Source organism: Lissotriton helveticus, chromosome 12 (genome assembly GCF_964261635.1).
Source record: "Lissotriton helveticus chromosome 12, aLisHel1.1, whole genome shotgun sequence".
In the NCBI taxonomy this organism is placed as follows: domain Eukaryota; kingdom Metazoa; phylum Chordata; class Amphibia; order Caudata; family Salamandridae; genus Lissotriton; species Lissotriton helveticus.
In genome coordinates, this window is record NC_136073.1 from 176,938,820 (window position 1) to 176,960,563 (window position 21,744).

At 41.1% G+C, this 21,744-nt stretch overlaps 1 protein-coding gene across 3 annotated transcripts in view; it reads left to right on the forward strand.

Moving 5' to 3' along the window:
• The window catches only part of PLCG2 (phospholipase C gamma 2), a 488,855-nt gene that overhangs the window by 308,890 nt on the left and 158,221 nt on the right, over nucleotides 1-21,744 (forward strand). For all 3 annotated transcript variants that reach the window (XM_078669997.1, XM_078669998.1, XM_078669999.1), the window contains exons 19-20: nucleotides 7,166-7,285; nucleotides 10,622-10,802. In XM_078669997.1, the coding sequence (XP_078526123.1) occupies nucleotides 7,166-7,285; nucleotides 10,622-10,802 (301 nt within the window). The remainder of the gene's footprint in view (nucleotides 1-7,165; nucleotides 7,286-10,621; nucleotides 10,803-21,744) is intronic.

Genomic DNA, 21,744 nt, shown 5'->3' on the forward strand with positions numbered 1-21,744 from the left:
CCCTTTATCAAACATCATGAAAGATGCGGGAGTAATTAGGTGGCGGAATGACAACACCTTCTCGAGTCCTAATTGGTTTGTCTTTTTTGAAATAATTCTTTACCTTGTTTACAAGTGACAACTTTCTCATATTTCCGTACATAATGCTAGTGTTATGACCTTTCCACTGATCGTTTTCAAACCCTAAATGTCTTGGATCTGGTCTAGTATGCGGTCTGTACGTATGCCACATATAATTTCCTTCAAGCAACTTTGTTTACAAAAATCACTTCCAATCTAAACGCGTCTCTTATTTTCCGTGCGACCAATGAAAGGCACGAATTCAAATAGTCTCGACCAATGGGTGTGCGACCTTTCGCGAGACAAGTTCTCACACTTCGGCACTCACCCCTCCTTTACAATTTTGGCTCCGCTACACACCCGCTGCGTCTACCAATCCCAGCGCCGCACAGAGTGACGTCAGAGCAGCTCCGCAACTGACTCCCTCCTTCACAAGGTAACGGAAACTTAATTTCTCTCTAAAGTGCTTGTGCTTGGTTATTTAACAACGAATACACATTCGCCACTGTACTCAAGTGTCTAGACAGGAAAGATTTGTTTCATTGCAAGTAAACTCCTTCTGTCTACTTTTCACACGCTACGGACAGATCTCTTCTGCCTGCCCTTCACTCAAGCATTAGGGAACCTGCTACTTCTTTCGACTCATCCACTTCTTATCGGGATATATTCCAAGCCCAAAGTTTCACCAGCGAACCCTTTTGCTATCATTCAAGCCCCGATGAACCTGCTACTCCTTCCGCTGTGACCCTTACTAGGTTATATCACGATAGAAGTTTTGCCAGTGATCTCGTAGCTATCATTTATTCAAACATACATTCAGAAAAAACCCTAGTTAGTGCTTCCAGTTCTGCCTAACCTGCACCAACTTTCCTGGAGTCAGTGACCTCAAAACAAGTGGATTCTTTTCACCACTCGCTATTCAATTCCCCGGGGATTCCTAACAAAACATATAATGCTTAACTTACAAAAAGGTGTTAATACATATATCAGTACAATAATAGAAAAAACAATTTAAAACATTTCATAATTTTTTCAAAGAAAAACATTTCACGTGAGTGATCAGTTCACTAAAAATGGTTTTACTTTCGTAACAGCATAAACATATGAAAAAACTCCTTAGCAGCATCCAACTTATCTAGCTTAACTAGTCCTACCTAACTTTAACTAGTCCCTAACCATTACCTCTGCTACCAGAAAATTACTGATAGAGATCGTAGGTCACCCAACCAATAATTTCACCATATAGTTTTCGGGCCCATAAATTTCAGTTCAACCTATACATTAATCAGATGACCTACCAATTCTTCTACCAGTAACCCTGGTTCCTACCTATTTATTTCTATTGTACCTGACTTACCAATCCACCGTTGCAGGTACCTAAGATCCACAATGGATCAGGGAGCTAGCTGTAAAAGAAAGGCAAAAGACAAAAATGGTTCTGTCGGGTGAATAAATTGCTTTTGCGTGAAGGCTAGGTTAGCTCATAACACAATATAACCAATAAAAATGAGAGGACCTCTCTGACAACAAATATAGTTCAAAACTTTTATACGAAAAAGCAAAGTCACATTAAAACACCGGAATTACTTAATTCCATTTCAGTTTCAATTATAAGTGAAAGGTGACTATTAGTGAGCAAAGTGAATAGTGCAACAAATTTAGTGACACATATTTACAAATATATACAAAGTTTATACAAGGAAGAGTGGGCGGGGGGAAAGATTTTTGGCGGTCAGAGTTCTAAGTTAGTACTCCAAGGAGACAGATGGTGACTGTGCCCGTTCCCGGAGGGTTCTTGACCAGTATTGTGCGAATTTGTAAATATGTGTCACTAAATTTGTTGCACTATTCACTTTGCTCACTAATAGTCACCTTTCACTTATAATTGAAACTGAAATGGAATGAAGTAATTCCGGTGTTTTAATGTGACTTTGCTTTTTCGTATAAAAGTTTTGAACTATATTTGTTGTCAGAGAGGTCCTCTCATTTTTATTGGTTATATTGTGTTATGAGCTAACCTAGCCTTCACGCAAAAGCAATTTATTCACCCGACAGAACCATTTTTGTCTTTAACCATACATACCCAGGTTCTGAGGGACACAGGGTTACCCCTTCTTGGTAAAAACGTAAAAGAAAGGCAGGCAAAATACAAAACCCAACTTATTTCTATTCCGCATTAAATGATCACAGACAACTGGGAAGGTTTAAAAGTTTATCTAGAAATCAGGTTCGGAAATTAGCAAGTTTACAGTCAAAAGGCAATCAATAATCAAGATAACGGAAAGAACATAGCCATAGAGGAATAGTGTCAGGGCAACCATTTATGAGTCTTCAAGAAATTTTAACAAATGTGATATGCTAAATAGATTTCGAGATTGGATCATGAACTAGAGTTTTTACTGTTAGGGAAAAATACTGCAAGATATGGACTGGAAATCCTATACATCTATAGGAGGGGGAAAATTTGGAACACGCTATAGTTCTAGTATCTTGCGAAAAATCAGATTTCAGGAGAAATTTATATACCACAGTTATATTTCATAAACAGTATGGAGAGAAAATGTGTTCTAAAAGGTAGGGAAACATAGGAACATGCTAAGGAAAATATGCTGTATGACTTTTATAAACAGGTTGCGGAAAGCATGGAAAATTAACATATGCAAAGAAATGTCTTTATTAAAGCAAAGACAGAAATGTAGAAGATGCAGTTTAGAGTTTTCGCACTATATTTACCTAGAAAGGTGTGCAGACCAACCCTGGCCACGGATCAGTCAAGGACAGGAAATACCCCAAGGAAGGACAGTCATCTATGGGACAACAGGTGCAGAATGGACACCCCAGGACCGGACAGGATAACCAGATTAGGATCAGGACAGGACCACCAAGGCACGACCAGCACCCGCAGTTTGGAAGCAACGCCTGCGCTCCACCCTCTCTGCAGTTATCGGTCAGAACCCCGATTGGGTTAGCGAACTCCTCAGCAAAGTGCTTCGCCAGCACTTAAGGTTTAGTAAAACCTTTAAAGTCTAAGGTCAAATTCGGACAGAGTGCTCCGCAGCGCTCTGTATTCAGTCACCTATTGAGTGCGTTGGGTCAGTGACAGGTCAGCTATTCAGACAAGTCGGACAATTTCTCTAGCTGAACCTAGGCTAGATATACTGTTTTCGGGTCAGTGTACCACCCCCCAATGTTGCAAAGTGTCAGAATCCCCAATTTCGATTGGTCCACAAGTAGGATAGGCTAACACACCAATCAGAACAAACTTCTACAAGCTTAGTTTCGCATCTTAAGGAACCGCCTAGCAGGTTTGGGTTCCCATGCGATAATTTGCAGAAGACAATGAAAGAATAACATATGTATCGATTGAGGGACAGTCTAGTCCATCCCGCTGGGTCGCAGGTCGCTTTCACAGGAGCATCTTGACTGTGTCTGCCAGCTGGCTGAGTTCCACTGTTCAAGGCTAACTTCTCCCTGGCTGCGTGACATGCGCAGAAGGGACCTTCAAAATGGTTCTCGTCTCATTCAGACCCCCCAGTTATCGCAGTACATGAAAAGTAAGCGAAAACAAATTAAAACATAGAAATAAATGAATTTACTGCATATCATGATTTTGTAATTTAGGTTTCTCACTGTAAAAATATACTATGCGAGTATAGATTAGTGCAACACACAATAACACGCGAGCATCTGCGCAAGCTTCACCATGTGAGTATTTCAGGCAGCCATATTAGCAGCAAATACGCATGCCACATTTTCCCACCACAACTGCGACTACGTCACGTCACGTGAGTGTGACTAACGCATGCGCAGTAGTAAATTCCCAAGCGACGGCCATTTTAACACAATGATTAATCATATTTGTAAAACACATAATCAAGCATCACTAAGATACATGTATACCCAAAAATAAAAGAAATTAGTAAGACATACAATTTTGGATTACAGAGTTATACATAAATCGAGGTTCTTGATCTCAGCAAGTCGCGTAATGTGCGAAATCTTGCTTCATCAAGGTAACAGGGAGGAATAACAACCTAAGATGTGGTCTGCTTAATGTCAGATCCCTCGTGAAGCATCACCTGGAGATTCACATCCTACTGGAAACACATGATATGTATGGCATGTTTCTGACCGAAACTTAGACACACCTAGATTCAGAAGTCTAATTCGGCCTGGCCTGCCCTCCAGGGTATATGGCTTTTCACAAGCCCAGGGATACCAGAAAAGGAGGAGTGATTTAAAAGGACAAATGGGACTTTACCCCAACTGATATCAATGAAGTAGCAAACATCTGGGGTTCTCATTAAAGGAGCCTAAGGACCCAATACTCTCAGGTATTTTGTGTTATAGGCCCCCCGGCCCAGTTAACCCCCAACAACAGGCACTGATCAACCATTTTAGTAATATGTCACTCACTCATGTCAGATTCATAATCTTGGGGGGCTTTAACTTGTGGTCTAATGGAGACCCGGGTCTGGCACTAAAAGACTTCCTTCATTCCTGTGAGAATATAGATCTACAACAAATGGTGTCGGAACCGACGCATCAATATGGGCACATATTAGATCTAATATTCTCTGCCAAAAATACCTAAGCAATAGAAAGCTTTCAACCCCTATGCTGGACAGATCATTATTTAATAAAAATTCTCTGTATCAAACCCTATATTGATCCAGCACCTAGCCAATGTGGCGACTAACTGCCTGTGCAGAGAATGGAATAAACTTTTAAGAATATCGAAAGCAAACCCTGTTTTCCACAGAGATTGACCCTTCAATTTAAATAAATCAGTGGATTATAATTACATAGAATTTCACAAACAGATTGGCGATATTTTAGATCGTACTGTCCCAATAAAAGAAATAAAAAATACAAGTAGACCGTCAACACCCTGGTATAAAGTAGAGCTAAAAACTCTAAAAACAGGCTGCCAACAGGCAGAAAGAAAATGGCGGAAATGCTAGGTAGAGGAGGATAAAATAGCCCTGAAAGTAGCCATGAGTAATTATAAAATGGAGCTCTCTAAGGCAATAGCTGAATACTATGCCAGTGCTATTCTGAATGCATCTAACTGCACCAGAGGCATATTTAAAATATCGAATGACATACCTAAACCAGATTGCATCAAAAACAAGGTATCACCACTCAAGGTCTTTGTGATAGTCTGGCTGTATTCTTCGAGGACAAATTCAGCAAAATCATCGATGGGCTGGAAATCAGCCCCTCAAATCACTGAGTAGGGCATGATCAGACTAGCTTGGGTAAGATGCGATCATTGGTTCAGAGAAGGGTTTAAGGTGTACAAAGATGAGATACAGACCCTCAAACACTTTGAGACTCATTCAGAGGCTGATTTCAACAAGTTAGCATTGAATGTGTCTTCGGGGTCCTCGCTGGATCCTTTACCTCACCGAGTGTGAAAAGAACTGAAGGGAGAGCTCTTCCCACCACTGCATAGGATTTGTTGCCAATAGTGGGGTAGTACCATCTCTTTGGAAACAGGCCATAGTTACGCCACTTCTGAAGCAACCTACCTTAGAACTTGGGTCCCCCAATACCTACAGACCTATATCCCTTCAACCTTACCCAGTGAAAATTATCGAATGATTTGTCAGCAAAACACTCTCTCTCTTTCTCGAAATGAACCACAAATTGGAAGATGAGCAATTTGACTTTCGACCAGGGCATGGAACCGAAACCGCCCTACTAACAGCTGACAAAGGTCAATCAGTCATACTGATCCTATTGGACATGTCTGTTGCATTCGATACGGTTAACCACAGAGCTCTAATGATTAGGCTGCCCGCAAACGGAGTGGGCGTTACGGTAGCAAAGTGGCTCCAGTCCTATTGAACTGACATACAACAGGTGGTAGCCTTTCCCCGCTTCCAATCTTGATTTTGAAACATTAGGGCTCAGCAATCAGTCCCATACTTTTTAAAATCCATATGAGCCCGCTGTTTTCAATCATCAAGTCATACAAAGTTAACGTAGTCAGTTATGCGGACGATAAACAACTTATTCTATCGATGGAAGGGGATCAATCATTGTCACTTGATAGCTTTCACGAGTGTATGCAAAAACTGAATGATGGCCCAAAGAGCACTTCACGGTGACAAAACTGAGATCCTATGCTGCATGACAACGAAAATATCCACCCCTTTCCCGGCTGATTTGTGGCCCCCAATACCAGCAGAGACAGTCCGCAATCTGGGTGTAGTCTTTGATAACAAAGTCAGCCTTGAATCCCAAGTGACCAAAATTGCGGGAACCTGCTATTCTCTCATTAGAGCATTAGGAAAGATTCTTCCAATGCTCTCTGTATTGGCTAGAGCCCTAGTGTTAAGAAGAGACTACTGTAATCCTCTGCTATTAGGTGCTCCTAACTTACTAATTAAGAGACTCTAAAGAGTCCAAACAATCGCTGCCAAGCTGGCCTTGAATAGCCCACAGAGGTCATCATGGAGCTTCATTGGCTCCCTCAGATTCAGAGGATACAATTCAAATCACTCTGTAACCTGTTTAAAGCACTACATGGTGCCGGGCCTGTCCTGCTACAAAACAAATTTAAATTGTACGCCCGACGAAAAACCTACAATCTTCATCGGCCAACCTGGTAAGCAGATCCAGGACTAAAACAAAGAGATTTGGAGGGAGGGCTTTTAGTATGAAGTAGCCCTGCTCTGGAATGAGCTTCTGTTAACTCTGACACATACTGAAGATCTATTACAGTTCAGAAAGAGACTTAAAACATGGCTCTTTCCTAAGGCGAAAACAGGTCCATGTCCTAACCCAGCAAATGCTACTCGCTTAGGATTATTTGTTGTAGCAGTAACCATGTAATATAGCGCCATGATACCCGTGGGGTGACAGTGCGCTTTATAAGTAGTGTTAACATAACAACATAACAGTTCCAGAAGATGCAATAGGGAAAGATGCTGTGTACTTTGTAACTGAAATATGAAAGGCTTCTAGGAGTGTGTAAACGCTTGGTCTTCTATTGTAACTCAGGTAATTCCTTGCCACATCTGACCATCTTGCCCTAATATGTTTCTTTACCTGTCACAAAGCTGCCCCACTAATTCTCCCTGGGTGTTTATTGCAGCTGGTACTACAGTAACCTCTCCACTGGTGAAGCGGAGGATATGCTCTCGAGAATTCCGCGTGATGGCGCATTTCTAATTCGCAAGAGGGATGAGCCAAATTCCTACGCCATCACATTCAGGTATGTAGAAGGTATTGGTTTATGCTTTTCATGGTGTAATGTGATATTATTGGTTTGAAATTTACTAGTTACTAAGTTTTCTTCTTCAGAGTTTGTGAATTTATCCAAATGAGCTGTACAGGTAGAACATCTTGCAATAGCACTTTTCATCCACTCCAGTTTATGTAATCTTTAAGAAAATGTTACATTTGGGACTGCTTGGTTGCATGTCAAACTATCGATATCAAAAATATCAAACTGCACAAATATATCACTATATCATCAAGGTAAGCATAGATAGGGAATTTTAAATGTACACAGTTTGTTCTCTTTAGGAACGCGTTAGTCACATCTCTTATTTTCATTTAGTTTTTTGCCTTACCTCCACCTTAATCTTTCATCAATTTGTTATCAAATGCATTCCTGATTCACCTACAAGAATGCTCCGTTTGCTGGTTCAGCTTAATACGATTGTTGATGAAGAACTCAGTGGTGAAAAAAGGCAGAAATGGCTAAGCCTATAATTACAATTAGCCATTTCTTTCATATTTCGAAACTGCATTTAGAATTTGGCCCCATGTTTTAGGGTGAAAACGGTGAAAATACTGTATCCACCAGTTATTACCACACAGCACGGGGCAGCAAAATGTTGTAGGAGGTCTCTCAAATATCTCCAGGATGCGCAAGATATTACTAAGTCATTTCAAAGTATTACCACTGTTTGTCCCAGTAATACTTGAGATATTTTCTTAATGGCACAAAGCCCTGAACATTGCACCCACCCCATACTATTAACTTCTTGTTTCAAATGATGGTGACACCTTGAGTCAGAACAAATACAGTTTACAAGCCTTTTAAATTTAGTATGGTGACAATGACTATTTTCTGCTGTTGACATTTCCCCTTCTCACTTCTTTTTCAATCTTTGTCTAGTTCTAAGTTTGCTTAGATATATGCTGCCATTACCAAACGTTATTGATGGCTGTAGTTTCCTGTTGCTATTCTACACCTGTACATGTACAACCCCTGCCACTCAGCACAAGGTTTATGACTGATTTTTGACAGGGTAGGACCAACCCCCTCCAGACACCCACACTACCACCTCTAGTTGTGAACAGCAGGTACAAATTCAGTTCTTTTGGTAATGGATAACTAATTGACTTTGGATGCTGGCCTAAAGTCCCTGGCATTTGGGAGGGATGCCATTGACTTTTCTACTACATTACCACAGACACAAAATGTAAAAAAGATCAACAAGCCCTCAACCTGGTCCCTTTGCAAGAGTCCTGATTCCACTCCTGGCACATGTTGATATAACAGCAAAAGGAAAGTCTGCAAATGTTACTTCTAAGCATCATGCTAAATGAGACTCATCCCAGCTTCCATGAGGAATAGAAAGATGTTGACTTTCCTTCAGAGGTGCTCACATTCTTGCTTTCACTAAAGAGAGGGCTATAATCTACAGCAAATAGAAGCTGTCACAACCAGATTACATTGCCCCTTATATGAACCAATCGAGTAAGTACGCAGAAAGGACAGAGCCCATAACACCAGTATAAAAGCCCTTTCAGCTGTATTTACTTCCCATCACTCTAATTTGAGCAATAAGTGATGAAAAAACTGTATCTACAGGTAATTCTGCATGTTTATTCTAGCAGCTAAAAAATAAAAAAGGCCCAGAAATAAACAAATATCATTTGAACAGCTGGTTGTAATATCACATAATTTCCCACTGATTATAGGAAGTGTTTGTTATTGTGCAACACATAAAAGATGTCCAGTAACTCAATTACCAATCTTGCAATCATGTAAGCCAATAAGATCATAAAACCTCAAATTCATAATTCCCAGACAGAAATGTAGAGATTTCATATACCACTGTTGTCCCCAACCAGATTTCTTTTTAAACTAAAGCTACTTGATAGTGGAATTAAGAAATGTGCTCAGAGATGATCAAAATAATTTGTGATCTCATTTAGATATTGAGCAGGGACCATATTGAAGAACACAGTTAAGTGTCACTACCAGATGCCGTGAATAGCTTATTTGATTTAGGAATTCCCCCACTGAGTAATGTATCTCCCTTTCTCTGGAAAATAATTTTTCATACACTAACTGATGATATTTTATTGGCGGTCAAGACAGGTGTTGCTATAGCACCACCCTTTTCTGTTGATTACAAAAGCCATTATAATAGATCCTGTCTTTAGAATGCCTTTCGAACAGACACATACATATATGCTCAGCATTTTCAGCAATATTTAGGACAGTGTAAGCAAGAGCTTCCTAACCAAGGGCAGATGAGCAAAACATCCAGCTACCAAAGCAATGGGGGTTTCTTGAAATATGCAAACTAAGAAACTAAATTGGTGTGTTCAGTCCAAGTTCCTCACTTTCAAAATCAGCCTAGTTGTGCAGTGGGAGCCAGAATGTATTTTAAATCTCTTAAGACCCTTGGCTTTTTCAGTAGTAACCCAAAGAATCAGGAGGACTATAGCTCAACCTTCTACCCTTTCACCCTATTCTGTACCCTTTTCTGTCTCCAGCTTTAATGGTTACTAGAACAGTTTGTGCTCTAGAATCATAGCATGTCCTCATAGAGTGAAGCGTAGATTCCACCCATTTACTGGATGAGACTGAAAAGGTATCAATTATGGGATCTGACTTAAATTTATTGTTGTTTTTGAGCAGATATATTTTAAATTTACCAATGATTTCACATGCACTCATTGAAAGTATACAAGGCTATGAAAGATCCCAGTACAGTAGCTCTTCCGCACATTTACACCAGTTCCATAATTATTATGTAAGGTTTCCCTGGGAAGCCTTTTGAGGTAAATTGGGTAAGCCATCAGATTATGAATGGATGTGCAATCTTTGGAATCCTTTAAAATTATGACCACAGCATAGGAAAACTGATCCTTTGAGAATATCATATTGTGATATAAACTGGGTTTACTTAAGCTAGTCATGCAACTTCTCCTGAAGATTTATGTAATCAATTTAATTTAAAATGAGGTTGTTTCATTGTGACATGATCAGAATATGCAGCATATAATGTATCATGTATATCATTTGGAAAGTCATGTAACTTTGGTTATCATAGTGTGGCGGAGAATTTACAAATGAGAAAAAATATGAGAAAAAAGTATGGTACTTTTTGAAAACCATTTGCATTCTTCCAAAATAAAACTGTGACACAAAGAGCTTTCCATATATGCACATTCTCAATCAATGAGCTATTACGGTAGCACAAAAAATACACCATCTTGAGGACAGAGCTCAGTTTAAGCAACTTATACTTTAGTGATAGAGAATACATTTTTTCCAGTAAGTCGATGTTCTTGCCTACTGCAGGGCAGAAGGAAAGGTGAAACACTGCCGAATTGCACAAGAGGGACGCCATTTTGTCTTGGGTAAATCTGCTTACTTTGAAACCTTGGTGGAGCTGGTGACATACTATGAAAACCATGCCCTGTACCGAAAGATGAAGCTGCGCTACCCTGTGACGGAGGAGTTGTTGGAGCGATACAGTGTTGTAAGTGTTTGCTCATCTTTTCCAATTTGTGTTTCTTACTTGCAAATGATTTCTTCAGAGTCTATTTGCTGACAGTTTATATTTTCAGAAACAAATGCATTCTAGGAATTCTAGTCATGCCTTTGTAAGGACAGCATTCATGATTCAGATTGTGCAAGGAGGATCGAAAGATTAATGAGACATGGTGAAAACAATAGACTTTTAAACTCCTTGTGAGAACAATTATAGTACAACAGGGTGTATCTGCCAGAAGAGTTCCCTGAGAGTTGGATCTTGTAAATGAATATCAGAATTGGGAGACACAGAGTTAAAATCAAAAAATGTATGTTCAAATAAATGTAGAATAACTTGTGGTAACATTATTACCAGACTTTATTTGCCCCTTATGGTCCAAACACCATATGCTTAGGGTGTAATACTGCAATTACCAACTTCTCTAATGTAATTACTTGATTTGCTACTACCCCTAAATATACTGTATAAGTATAAAGTAGGGACTACTTGTTTATAGGTCCATCCTAAGTTGATGAAACATTGAAGCACTATGTAAAAGCCGTGAGTACAGACACTGATCCAAAATATCCTATATTTGTGGTAAATTGATTGATAGGTTTAGGTTTATCATATCAGTTATTTTATCAATCAAAATAGCTTTATTTCGGCAAATCATACAAGTTATCTGCAACTCCAGCTATGTATATTAAGGACTGGCTCAATCAAAGAGGACCAAAATTCTGGGGCTCTATTCCTGCTACATTTAAACATCTCTGTAAGTATGAGGAGACTGAGCTTGATTATTTACTGAAGCCAAGATCAAATTTAAAACTTTGTGTTTATTCAGGCTGCAAATTTGAACAATCAATTCAGTACAAAAAATATGTATTGTTTGATTACTTAAAATCATTACCAAGAATAAAACCAGTGATACCATACGGAAGACCATTGGCATCATTGCTGAAAATATACAAATGTTAATCACACAAGCAGGGTTTCTGTTAACAATAAAACATTCAAAGTGGAAAGATACATTCATGTAAATAATTCTATTTGTGCAGTTAGAGTAAAATGCTTCAATTATACATTTTCCGATTGTAAACTGTGTAATGTAAGGTACAGAAACAAGAATAATAGATAGTAATCATGTTGGCAATTCCACAATTATTACTATGTAAAAGGTATCATAGTGTGCCTAACAATAATTATTGCTTGAGGACACCCTCCCTTCTGTTTAGGTCTTGCCTAGGCAGCGCTTGCACTGTCTTTTTGAGATATGCTGTGTTTAGGATATAGGCATAAAGCTCATCCCAGTTTCTGCCCATCTTTTTAATTGGCTCCTGTCCTTGTCCTTTGTAATTGGTGGCTTTTCATTGGTCAATAGGCTTGGTAGTCCCTCCTTAGTACCGCCCTGTCTCTTCTGGTAACCTCCCATGAGGACACCCACTGTGTTGTTACTCCCTATTTTTTAATTACAGCCTCAGAGCATGATCTTCTTAAAGGGCTTCAGGCAGGACACACGCTTTGTCCTAAGCAAGGCGGGCAGTGGTTACTTTACTCACTGGCACATTTCACATTTATATGAGTCCTTCTATAAATTTCCCTTCATCAGCTTCACACAGAGAACAACCAAATCCGGAATTAATATAATAATTCTGTCATATTTTCAGAGCTACTAATTGTATGTATGGACATAGCTATTTGAATGTACTCGTGGTACTGTCTTGCATGCAATGCATTATGGGTAGGGTGGATTTGCCATATCTTCTGCAGGGTGCAGTACTATATGTGGCCAAAAGAGGTCCCATGGGGCCTCTTTTTTCAAACATATGGTACTGCACCCTGCAGCATGGCAAAGTAAAAAAACATTGGCATTTATAATGCCAATAACTCTAACTTTGTAGGGTGCAGTACTATATGTGGGTAAATGAGGTCCCATGGGGTATCTTTTTTCCACATATGGTACTGCATTCTGCAGCATAGCTAGGTAAAAAACACTGCGATACCAAAGGGGATGATGGACGGAGCGTTGGAGCAAATCAAACACTCACCCCCAGTCAACTGATCTCAGTTTAATCCATCATCATTCTTTAGCTCACTCCACCACCCCAGTTCAGACATGGCCATATGCAAATCAGTCTGACCCTGTGCCTCATGGGAACAGTCAAGCCCGAACTGCAAAGCCATGTCTTCGCTGAACCGGAAACAAGCATTCTGGGGCCGGTTTCTGGCTAATCAGCCGTCATCAGCCAGGCTAGCTTAAATCCAGTGGCAAAGTGAGCGAGGGACCCACGTCTGGGCATACCCTGCCAACTTAGGACGAACAAAGCGATACCAAAGGGGATGATGGACGGAGCGTTGGAGCAAATCAAACATTCACTTTGCATATGGCCATGTCTGAACTGGGGTGGTGGAGTGAGCTAAAGAATGGTGATGGATTAAACCCAGATCAGTTGACTGGGGGTGAGTGTTTGATTTGCTCAAATGCTCCGTCCATCATCCCCTTTGGTATCGCTTTGTTCGCCCTAAGTGGCAGGGTATGCCCAGACATGGGTCCCTTGCTCACTCTACCACTGGATTCAAGATAGCCTGCCTCATGAGGATTATGAATCCGAAACCGGTCCCAGGATGCTTGTTTCCGAGCCATTGAAGACATGGCTTGGCAGTTCGGGCTGGATTATTCCCACGAGGCACAGGGTCAGACTGATTTGCATATGGCCATGTCTGAACGGGGGTGGTGGAGTGAGCTAAAGAATGGTGATGGATTAAACCCAGATCAGTTGACTGGGGTGAGTGTTTGATTTGCTCAAACGCTCCGTCTATCATCCCCTATGGTATCGCTAGGTAAAAAACATTGGCATTTATAATGCCAATAACTCTAACTTTGCATGGTGCAGTACTATATGTGGGCAAAAGAGGTCCCATGGAACCTCTTTTCACCACATATGTTACTGCACCCTGCAACATGGCTAGGTAAAATACATTGGCATTTATAATGCAAATAGCTCCAACTTTGCATGGTGCAGTACTATGTGTGGGCCCATGGGACCTGTTTTGGCCACATATAGTACTGCACCCTGCACCATTGCCCAGTAAAAAACATTGGCATTTGTAATGCCAATAACACCAATTTCAACAAATGTGAGACCGAATGCATTTCCAATGCAATAGGTCTTGCATTTATTAAAGTTAGAGCTGTTGGCGTTGAAAATTACAATGTTTTTTACTTTTACTTTTTCATACCATTGGCAACAGTGCTAAGCAAATATAATAACTCCACTGCAAATAAAAAAACGAAAGTAAGAAAATGTGTTTTTTTCAATGCCAACAGGTCTAACTTTAACAAATGCAAGACATATTGCATTGCAAATGCTTGCTCATTTATGTCTCAATTGTAAACATAATGATTAAAAGTGGAGGTATTTTTTTCCTAGACAATATCAGGCAATGCTATTTACAGGTTGATGTTTGATTATAAACATTTGCTATCATAATACGTCTATGCTCACTGTCCAGGCTCTGCATATCACTGCAGATTGTAGATCATTAACAGCTGCATATGGGGAGAAACCCTTCATGTGTGTAAACGGTTGAACTTAGAAATAAAGTGCACGTCATCATCTGTCCCAGAATTCTGCCAAAAACAAGTTTGTTATTAGGGGCTAGAAATGTTTTTATCTGCCCACTCTTTCAGTTTTTTTCACAAGATATTTGCATGCATTTGCCCTCAATATCTAATAATGCAAAAGCTGGATCTGAAAGTCAGCCCTTTTTATATCAGATATTGAATTGAGTGCCTCCACTTTACAGGCATAATGTTAGTCTGAATGCAGTGAGCAAATAAGAGAGTAGCTTACTCACCGAGATGCTTGTTCTTAAAGACGGCAGCTAGCAGGCCATTTGGGCCAAGGACCCTCTTAGTCCAGGCTATACTTGGAGACCTAATACAATTTTTGTGTTAATTTTTATGGCACAGGTATCAAGGTTACAGTTGAGAGTGCTATCATGTTATCAATCAATCCAGATTTATAGAGTGCTGCTGTTTCACCCGTGTGGGTCTTGAGGTGCTATCGGATGATGCTGCTATGTAAGAATATGTTTGCCACAATTAAAGTCACCTGTCTTATTGATTCTTTAAGTCAAAAGGCACTTTCTGGTGTTTAAATGACTGGAGGCAGTTTGATACAACCCCCAGTTTTTACCAAGTCACAGAACTCTAGTAAATTTGGTCCTCCAAAATCTTTAGTCTGACCTACAAAAGCAAAGGAAAGCTAGCTTGCACACTCTTCTGAAAGCACTCTGCAATTGAAGGCTTTAACAAGATGATGGCTATTTCCTTGAGCCCAACATACCTGCTCTACAAATTTTTACCAGCAAGAAGATCTGCTTAGATTGGGCAACTCCTCCTAATCTCTTTTCTCTCTGCCAAGTTTAGACTGGGGACCTCCAGTAGGCGGCCAAGATTAATTTTTTTAAAAATATGTTTATTGGCATTTTCTTAATTGCATTACAAAAACGTTGTTCAGCAGCAAAACATATTAGCATATTCAACTTAACATCTGCATCATATTCAAATAGCAGTGGCAGACAATCAAATTACTGTATCATATACCAGCACATCACAGTGAGCCTCTTCCTTTCCCTCCACCCGGACACCTACCGTAGGAGATCATTGTGAATCAGAGACGGAGAGTCCATAGTGTGTGAGTCATAGTTTCCATATTTTCCAGGATTTTTGGGACAGCCCTGTGCTTTGTAAGTTGTCTTTTCCCCCAACATGTACATATCCATACTCTTTTTCTATTCAACCAGAGACGGATTCATCACAGCCCCCTATGCCTTAGCCAGGTTGCGTTTCGCCACCACTAATCCTAATTGAAGTAAAGTTAACATTGGTTGGGGGAGATCAATTACGGTGGATATTCCTAGCAGAACAAACTGGGGATTGAGTGGAATTGTTTCTTCCAGAATATTTCCCAGCTCCTCCAACAGGGTAGCCCAGTACAGCTGTATCTTTGAACATTCCCATATTGTGTGAAAGAATGTACCCACGGACGCTCTACAGTGCAAACAATCAGGTGTTTCCGCCCTCCATATGCGATGAAGACGTGCTCTGTCATAGTAAACTGTATGCAGATATTTGAATTGAATCAATCTGAGCCTTGACTTAATGGCCACCTCTCGAGGATGCATCAAAGCCATTTCCCAATCTAAGTCCTCCATCTCCCCCAACTTTGACTCCCATTTAGTCCGCAGCTTCTGCAATATGTCTGGCTTATTATTAATGATTGTTCTATATTTCCATGAAACCGCCTTTTCCTCTAACTCCCCCATCAGGTGTTGTCCCTCTAAAGGTGCATATTCAGGGATGTCGTGGTGGCTATGTATTGCGCCCGCCATGCATGGGCCAGATTCAAGTACTTGTAGTGTTGAGTTGTGTTCATATCATACTCAGCCTGAAGGTAGGCGAAAGTGACCAGCTCTTTGTGGTGTAGTATGTCTTTTAGTTGTGAAATACTTAGCAGGTCCCATTGTCGGAAACGTCGCAATTTTGTGATTTCCTGGAGCCGGTTCCCCAGCCACAGCGGGGTATCTTTGGTGACCCGGTTACCCCATTTCATTTGTCATTCAGCCTGTTTCCATGCTGTTACCATGATCCGTGTCACTGTCAGGAGCTGTCCAGTGCCCCTCCCCCATATATGTAATGCATGTATAGGGGCTTGGTAAACTGTGTGCGTTCAAGTATGTATGTCGGGTGATCTCTCTCTACGTGTTGCCATTCGTTCACAACAACTAGGTGGGCTGCCCAATAATATTCCCGACCATCGGACAGGGAGATTCCGCCATTATATTGGTTGCGTTCTAGCGTCGCCAGCGCTATCCTCGGTGGCCTCCCGTCCCAAAGAAATGCCAATAGCACGTCATCAATTTTTTTAAACTCCTCAGTCGGTATTAGCTGATAGGTGTTTTGCAGTAAGTAAAGGAATTTTGGGAGCACTATCATTTTGTACATTACTGCCCTGCTTAGTAATGTCAGTGGTAAGGGTCTCCATCTCTCCACGTCTGCGCGGTATTCCCTGAGCACCCTATATAGGTTGTGATCCAGCGCCATTGTCGTATTCATTGTGACGTAGATCCCTAGGTATTTTATGCCCTCTCGTGCCAACTGGAGTTGGCTTTGGCCAACTGTATAGCCACCGCTCTTGTGTGTTGGGTATAAGTATGATTTTCCATAGTTGATTTTATATCCCGCATGTGTGCCATATGTTTCACAACTGTCCATAATGGTAGGGAGTGTCGTTTCTGGGTTGGTGACATATTAATATGTCATCAGCATATAGGGATATGCGTTCGTCGGTCCCCTCATTCTCTCCAATCCGGAATCCTGTTATGTCCGGGTGTATTCTGATCACACAAGCGAGTGGTGCCAGCACCAAAACAAAAAGCAGGGGGGATAGTGGATATCCCTGTCGAGTGCCCCTACCTATAGGGAATCCCTGTTACACTACCCTCTTAACTCTAACCCTAGCCATGGGTCTTTCATAGAGTACGGCGATCCAACGCCTTAATACCGGACCAAATCCAAACTCCTCTAAAGCAGACATGAGAAAGGGCCAGTGGACAGTGTCAAATGCCTTTTCGGCATCAAGGGACAAAATGAGGTGCGGAAACTGTATATCTTCTCGTTTGTTCACCACCTCCAGCCAATTATGCAGTCTCCTCAGTTTGAACCTTGTAGGCCTTTTGGGCATAAAGTCGGACTGGTCACTATGAATGAGACCAGTGATTACCGCTGCGAGCCTGTTTGCTAGTATTCTGGCTAGTATCTTAGTCTCCATGTTTATAAGGGAAATAAGGCGATACGAGCTACACACCTGTGGTGGTATGTCTTTTTTAGGGATTACCACAATCGTGGCTGCCCGCAAGTCTCTGGGGAGGCTTCCCATCTCATGCGTCTCCAAGTATAATTGAAGGAGGTGTGGGCAAAAGAGTGTTGCGTGTTGCTTAAAGAATTACCGAGGGAGCCCATTAGGCCCTGGAGCCTTCCCAGTTTTCAACTGGCCAATGGCTGTCAACTGTCTTTGAGTCGCTGTCTGCTAATTTGGGGAGCTGTATTGCCCTAAGATATACCTGGATCTGTGATAGTTCGGCTAATTCGCGTTGGATGTAAAAGGTCTCATAGTAGTCCGCAAAGGCGTTAGCTATTGCAACTGGGGTCAGATGAGTTTGTCCGTCCACTGTCTGTATCTGCAAAACCCATCTACTGTCAAGCTCTTTTTTGCTAAGCCACGCCAGCAATCTACCTGTTATGTCACCTACGTCATAACGACGCCGGTGCATGGCTTAGATCGTGTGCTGCGCGTCTTTTTTGGCCAGTGCAAAATATTCCTGTCTAAGGAGTTGTAGGCTGCGTAGCAGAGAGGGATTATTACCCGTAGTTGCCTGTGACTCGAGCTGTAGTAATCGAGATTCCAACCTAGTGATATCCTCTTCCTCTTTCTGTTTTTTGTGGGTTATAATAGTTTGTGCCCTATCCCGTAATATGGGTTTGCATGCCTCCCATTGTGTAATGGCCGAGTCTACTGACCCCACATTCTCTCTGAGATACAGCTTTGTGTCTACCCTGAGTTCCCTAGCAGCCTGAGTGTCTTTGAGTTCCCATGGGTTCAGTTTCCACTCCCCGTTCTGTCGTTGTGTACGGGTGTCTGCTGTGAGCCATAAGGGTGTGTGATCCGAGAGACCCCTTGCCAAATATTCTACCTTGTGTATCTCTCCTATTTCACCCACCGGAGAAAATATGTAATCTAACCTTGAGAAAGCTTTGTGGGCTCCTGAATAAAAGGAATAAGCTCTAGTCTGGGGGTGCTGCCTACGCCATATGTCTGTGAGTGTTGATGTATCTGCAAACCGTTTGAGCGGCGTCTCTTTGGGCTCTCCCGTTGGGACAGTGGTACAGTCACTTGTGGGGTCCATCACGTCATTAAAGTCGCCCCAATAATGTGGGTGTCAGAGCCCGCCTCCAATAAAATTGCCGCAAGCTTCTCCATTGTTTGCCTTTGGAGCTTAGAAGAAACATATACACTAATAAAGGTGATGTGTCTTCTGTTCCACACTCCTTTGGTTGCTACATATGTACTATTGGGGTCTGTCCTAGTGCGTTCTAGTCTGAAGGGTGTGTTTTTCCTGATGAGTATTGCCACACCCCTCGCCCCCGTAGAGAATCCAGCGTGTGCCAGTGTTTTATATGCCCCTCAACCTAAGAACCCACATTGAGTGTATTTTAAGTTAGTCTCCTGCAGGAGAATGACATCTGGTTTCAATCTTTTAAAATATGCGGCCACTAATCCTCGCTTAACCTTATTCCCCATCCCGTTTACGTTCCTGGAGAGGACCGAGTACATTCCTGGATTAGGTGTAGCCATCTCTGTGATGCTCTATGTCCAGTTCATCAGCAAGTCTTCCTCACCCTCCCCACTGCTGTTGATTCTGCAAATTCATGATGTCTGCCGTCTTACTGTTTTGCCACATAACTGCATTTGTTAATATGCATCCTTAGAATTAGTGGATGGAGACTAATTACACATTAACTTCACATGAACTTATTTTTCTAAATTGAGCGTCCAATAATGTAAATCTTTATTTGTAAGATACTGGCCTGATCAAGGCTGCCAGAGCTAACTGTGCAGAGATCATATCTATACTCTTTTGCACAGCAAACAATATATAGAGAGGTTGGAAACAAAGTAGTTAGCTTATTGGTATTTAACCTTTGAGGAAAATACGTCCCGTATTTTACAGTCTTACTGTCCATAAATATTAATGGTTCTATTTTAACTGGGTCAGTGCTCATGCACTATTGTATCATTTGAAATGTGTTACTGTGCACTGCTGTTTTGGTCCTTATGCTGCTTTTTCATCATCTTTTAACTGGTTATTTGAATGAAATGCTGGTTGTAATTTTGAATGGACTGTTATGTGCTATGAAATACAACTAACAGGTTTTAATTTAGTGAACCTAGTTTATGATACTTTTACCATTATTGAAAAGAGACGTCTTGAAGCTAAGTGACCCTAACATAAAGTTCTCACTTGGGAGATAATTCTTTAAAATGTAGGATACCTCTTACACCTTCAAAATGCCTACCTCCATTGGTGGGGCATCCACCCTCCAGGTATGCACATTCTTGGGATGAGGAAGAAGAGGCCCTGGCTGGCTAGCAGCAGAGATTGCGACATCAGGGCAAAATTACCTTCTTTTTTAAATACTTTTAAAAGAAAAGTTCTCCATAAGCAGAAACTCGGAGATACTATTAGAGAAGTCTGGGAAATATTTGTGGGCTTGAAAATAATGCAACCTCTGAAACTGTGGTCACTTAAGTTACATCCACAGGATTTAATATCCTCAGATAAATGATTTTGTATGCTTAATACACAAGGTTGGATTGCAAGATTTCTATAGCCTATCCAAACTTTAGACGGTGAAAGACCTATGTCATGCTTGCTTTTCTGTAACTTCTGCAGTTTCTGGTGACAGAATGTCTAAAAGGAGAAGTACAAAAACGTTGAACTGTTAGACACCTCTGGACTAAAACAAATATGCAATTGTTGAACCGCTTCCAATACACAGCAGCATCATGCTCACATTTCACTGTAAAAAAGCTTAGTTTGTGAGCATGAATTCCTTAATAGGAGGGTTTGTGCGGTGGACTTTGCTACTAGAGGTGGTTCTTTCAAGACTGTAGACCTTATGCAGTGGAACTACCTGAACCCACTATGCAGATTTAGGGCCTTATTTATGCACCAGCAGTGTAAAAAATGTGCCTTGTTGCGTCATATTTACAAAGTGACGCAGCTAGGTAGATGCGTCACTTTGTAAACCCCTGCGCCACAATATACCTGCGCCAGGTCTGACATATGCAGGGGGGTGTTCCGATGCAAGAAAGGGTCGTAAAGTGACCCAGTGAAATCTTTAGGATTTCACTGCTCCACTTCTAGGACGCAAATGCGTCAATATCTCATGCCTGCCTCACAGCAGGCGGAAGACTGACACAGGCACATTTGAAATGGGATTTGCCCATCTGAAATGACCCATTGATGGAGTTGTGTCACTTTCGTGACACACTCCAGCAATGCATAATTTTTGTGCCTACAGATACGTCAGAAATACTGATGTATCTGTAACTCCTTACGCCATGGTGCGTCATTCTGTAAATATGACGCCTCATTGGTGTCGCAAGAAGGGCGCAATGAAAAGTGACGCATTGCTGTTTTCTCGCAGAGATGCGTCACTTTTCATAAATGAGGCCCTTAATTTATTGAGGTATCACTGGATATCTATCTAACGCCTTTTCTTATGCCTCCTGTATATAGTAAGTGAGGCACTTTGAGGGAGATTATGTAGCGCTATAGAAGAAGTAAAAATTATACCTGCAATCACTGTGAGGTACTACAGTCAAAGATGCATTAAGCAGGGGTCTAGAAAGGCAGGACTCTCATTCCGAGTGCTGAGGCCCTAGTAGGAATGTAAACTGGATCCCATAGAATCACAGTAGGGCAAGGACAATAGCATCAGAATTCCTGATTCAGCAATTTGGCATCCCAAAATATCAATACCAATAGCATTGATAATTTCAGGACACCGAATTCTTAAATAAGCCCTTATGACATGGAGAAATAAGAGTACAGTTGGTGTTACTACACTGATTTCCACAGGTAGTTACCCATAACAGAACATTTTTTTAGGGAGAAATTTGCCAGATTTGACCTGGCGAAACTCTGAGGCTATTTTGCAAGCAATAATACAACATGCAAAATTACCACATCAATCACAGTTCCCATTTTGACCAGAAACTCCCAAAATTGAGTAATTCCCAAATGAAGGCCTTAGTTAATGCCCAGGAATGTTTCCAATTGCTGTTTCAGTATATGACCTAAGAAATACTACAGC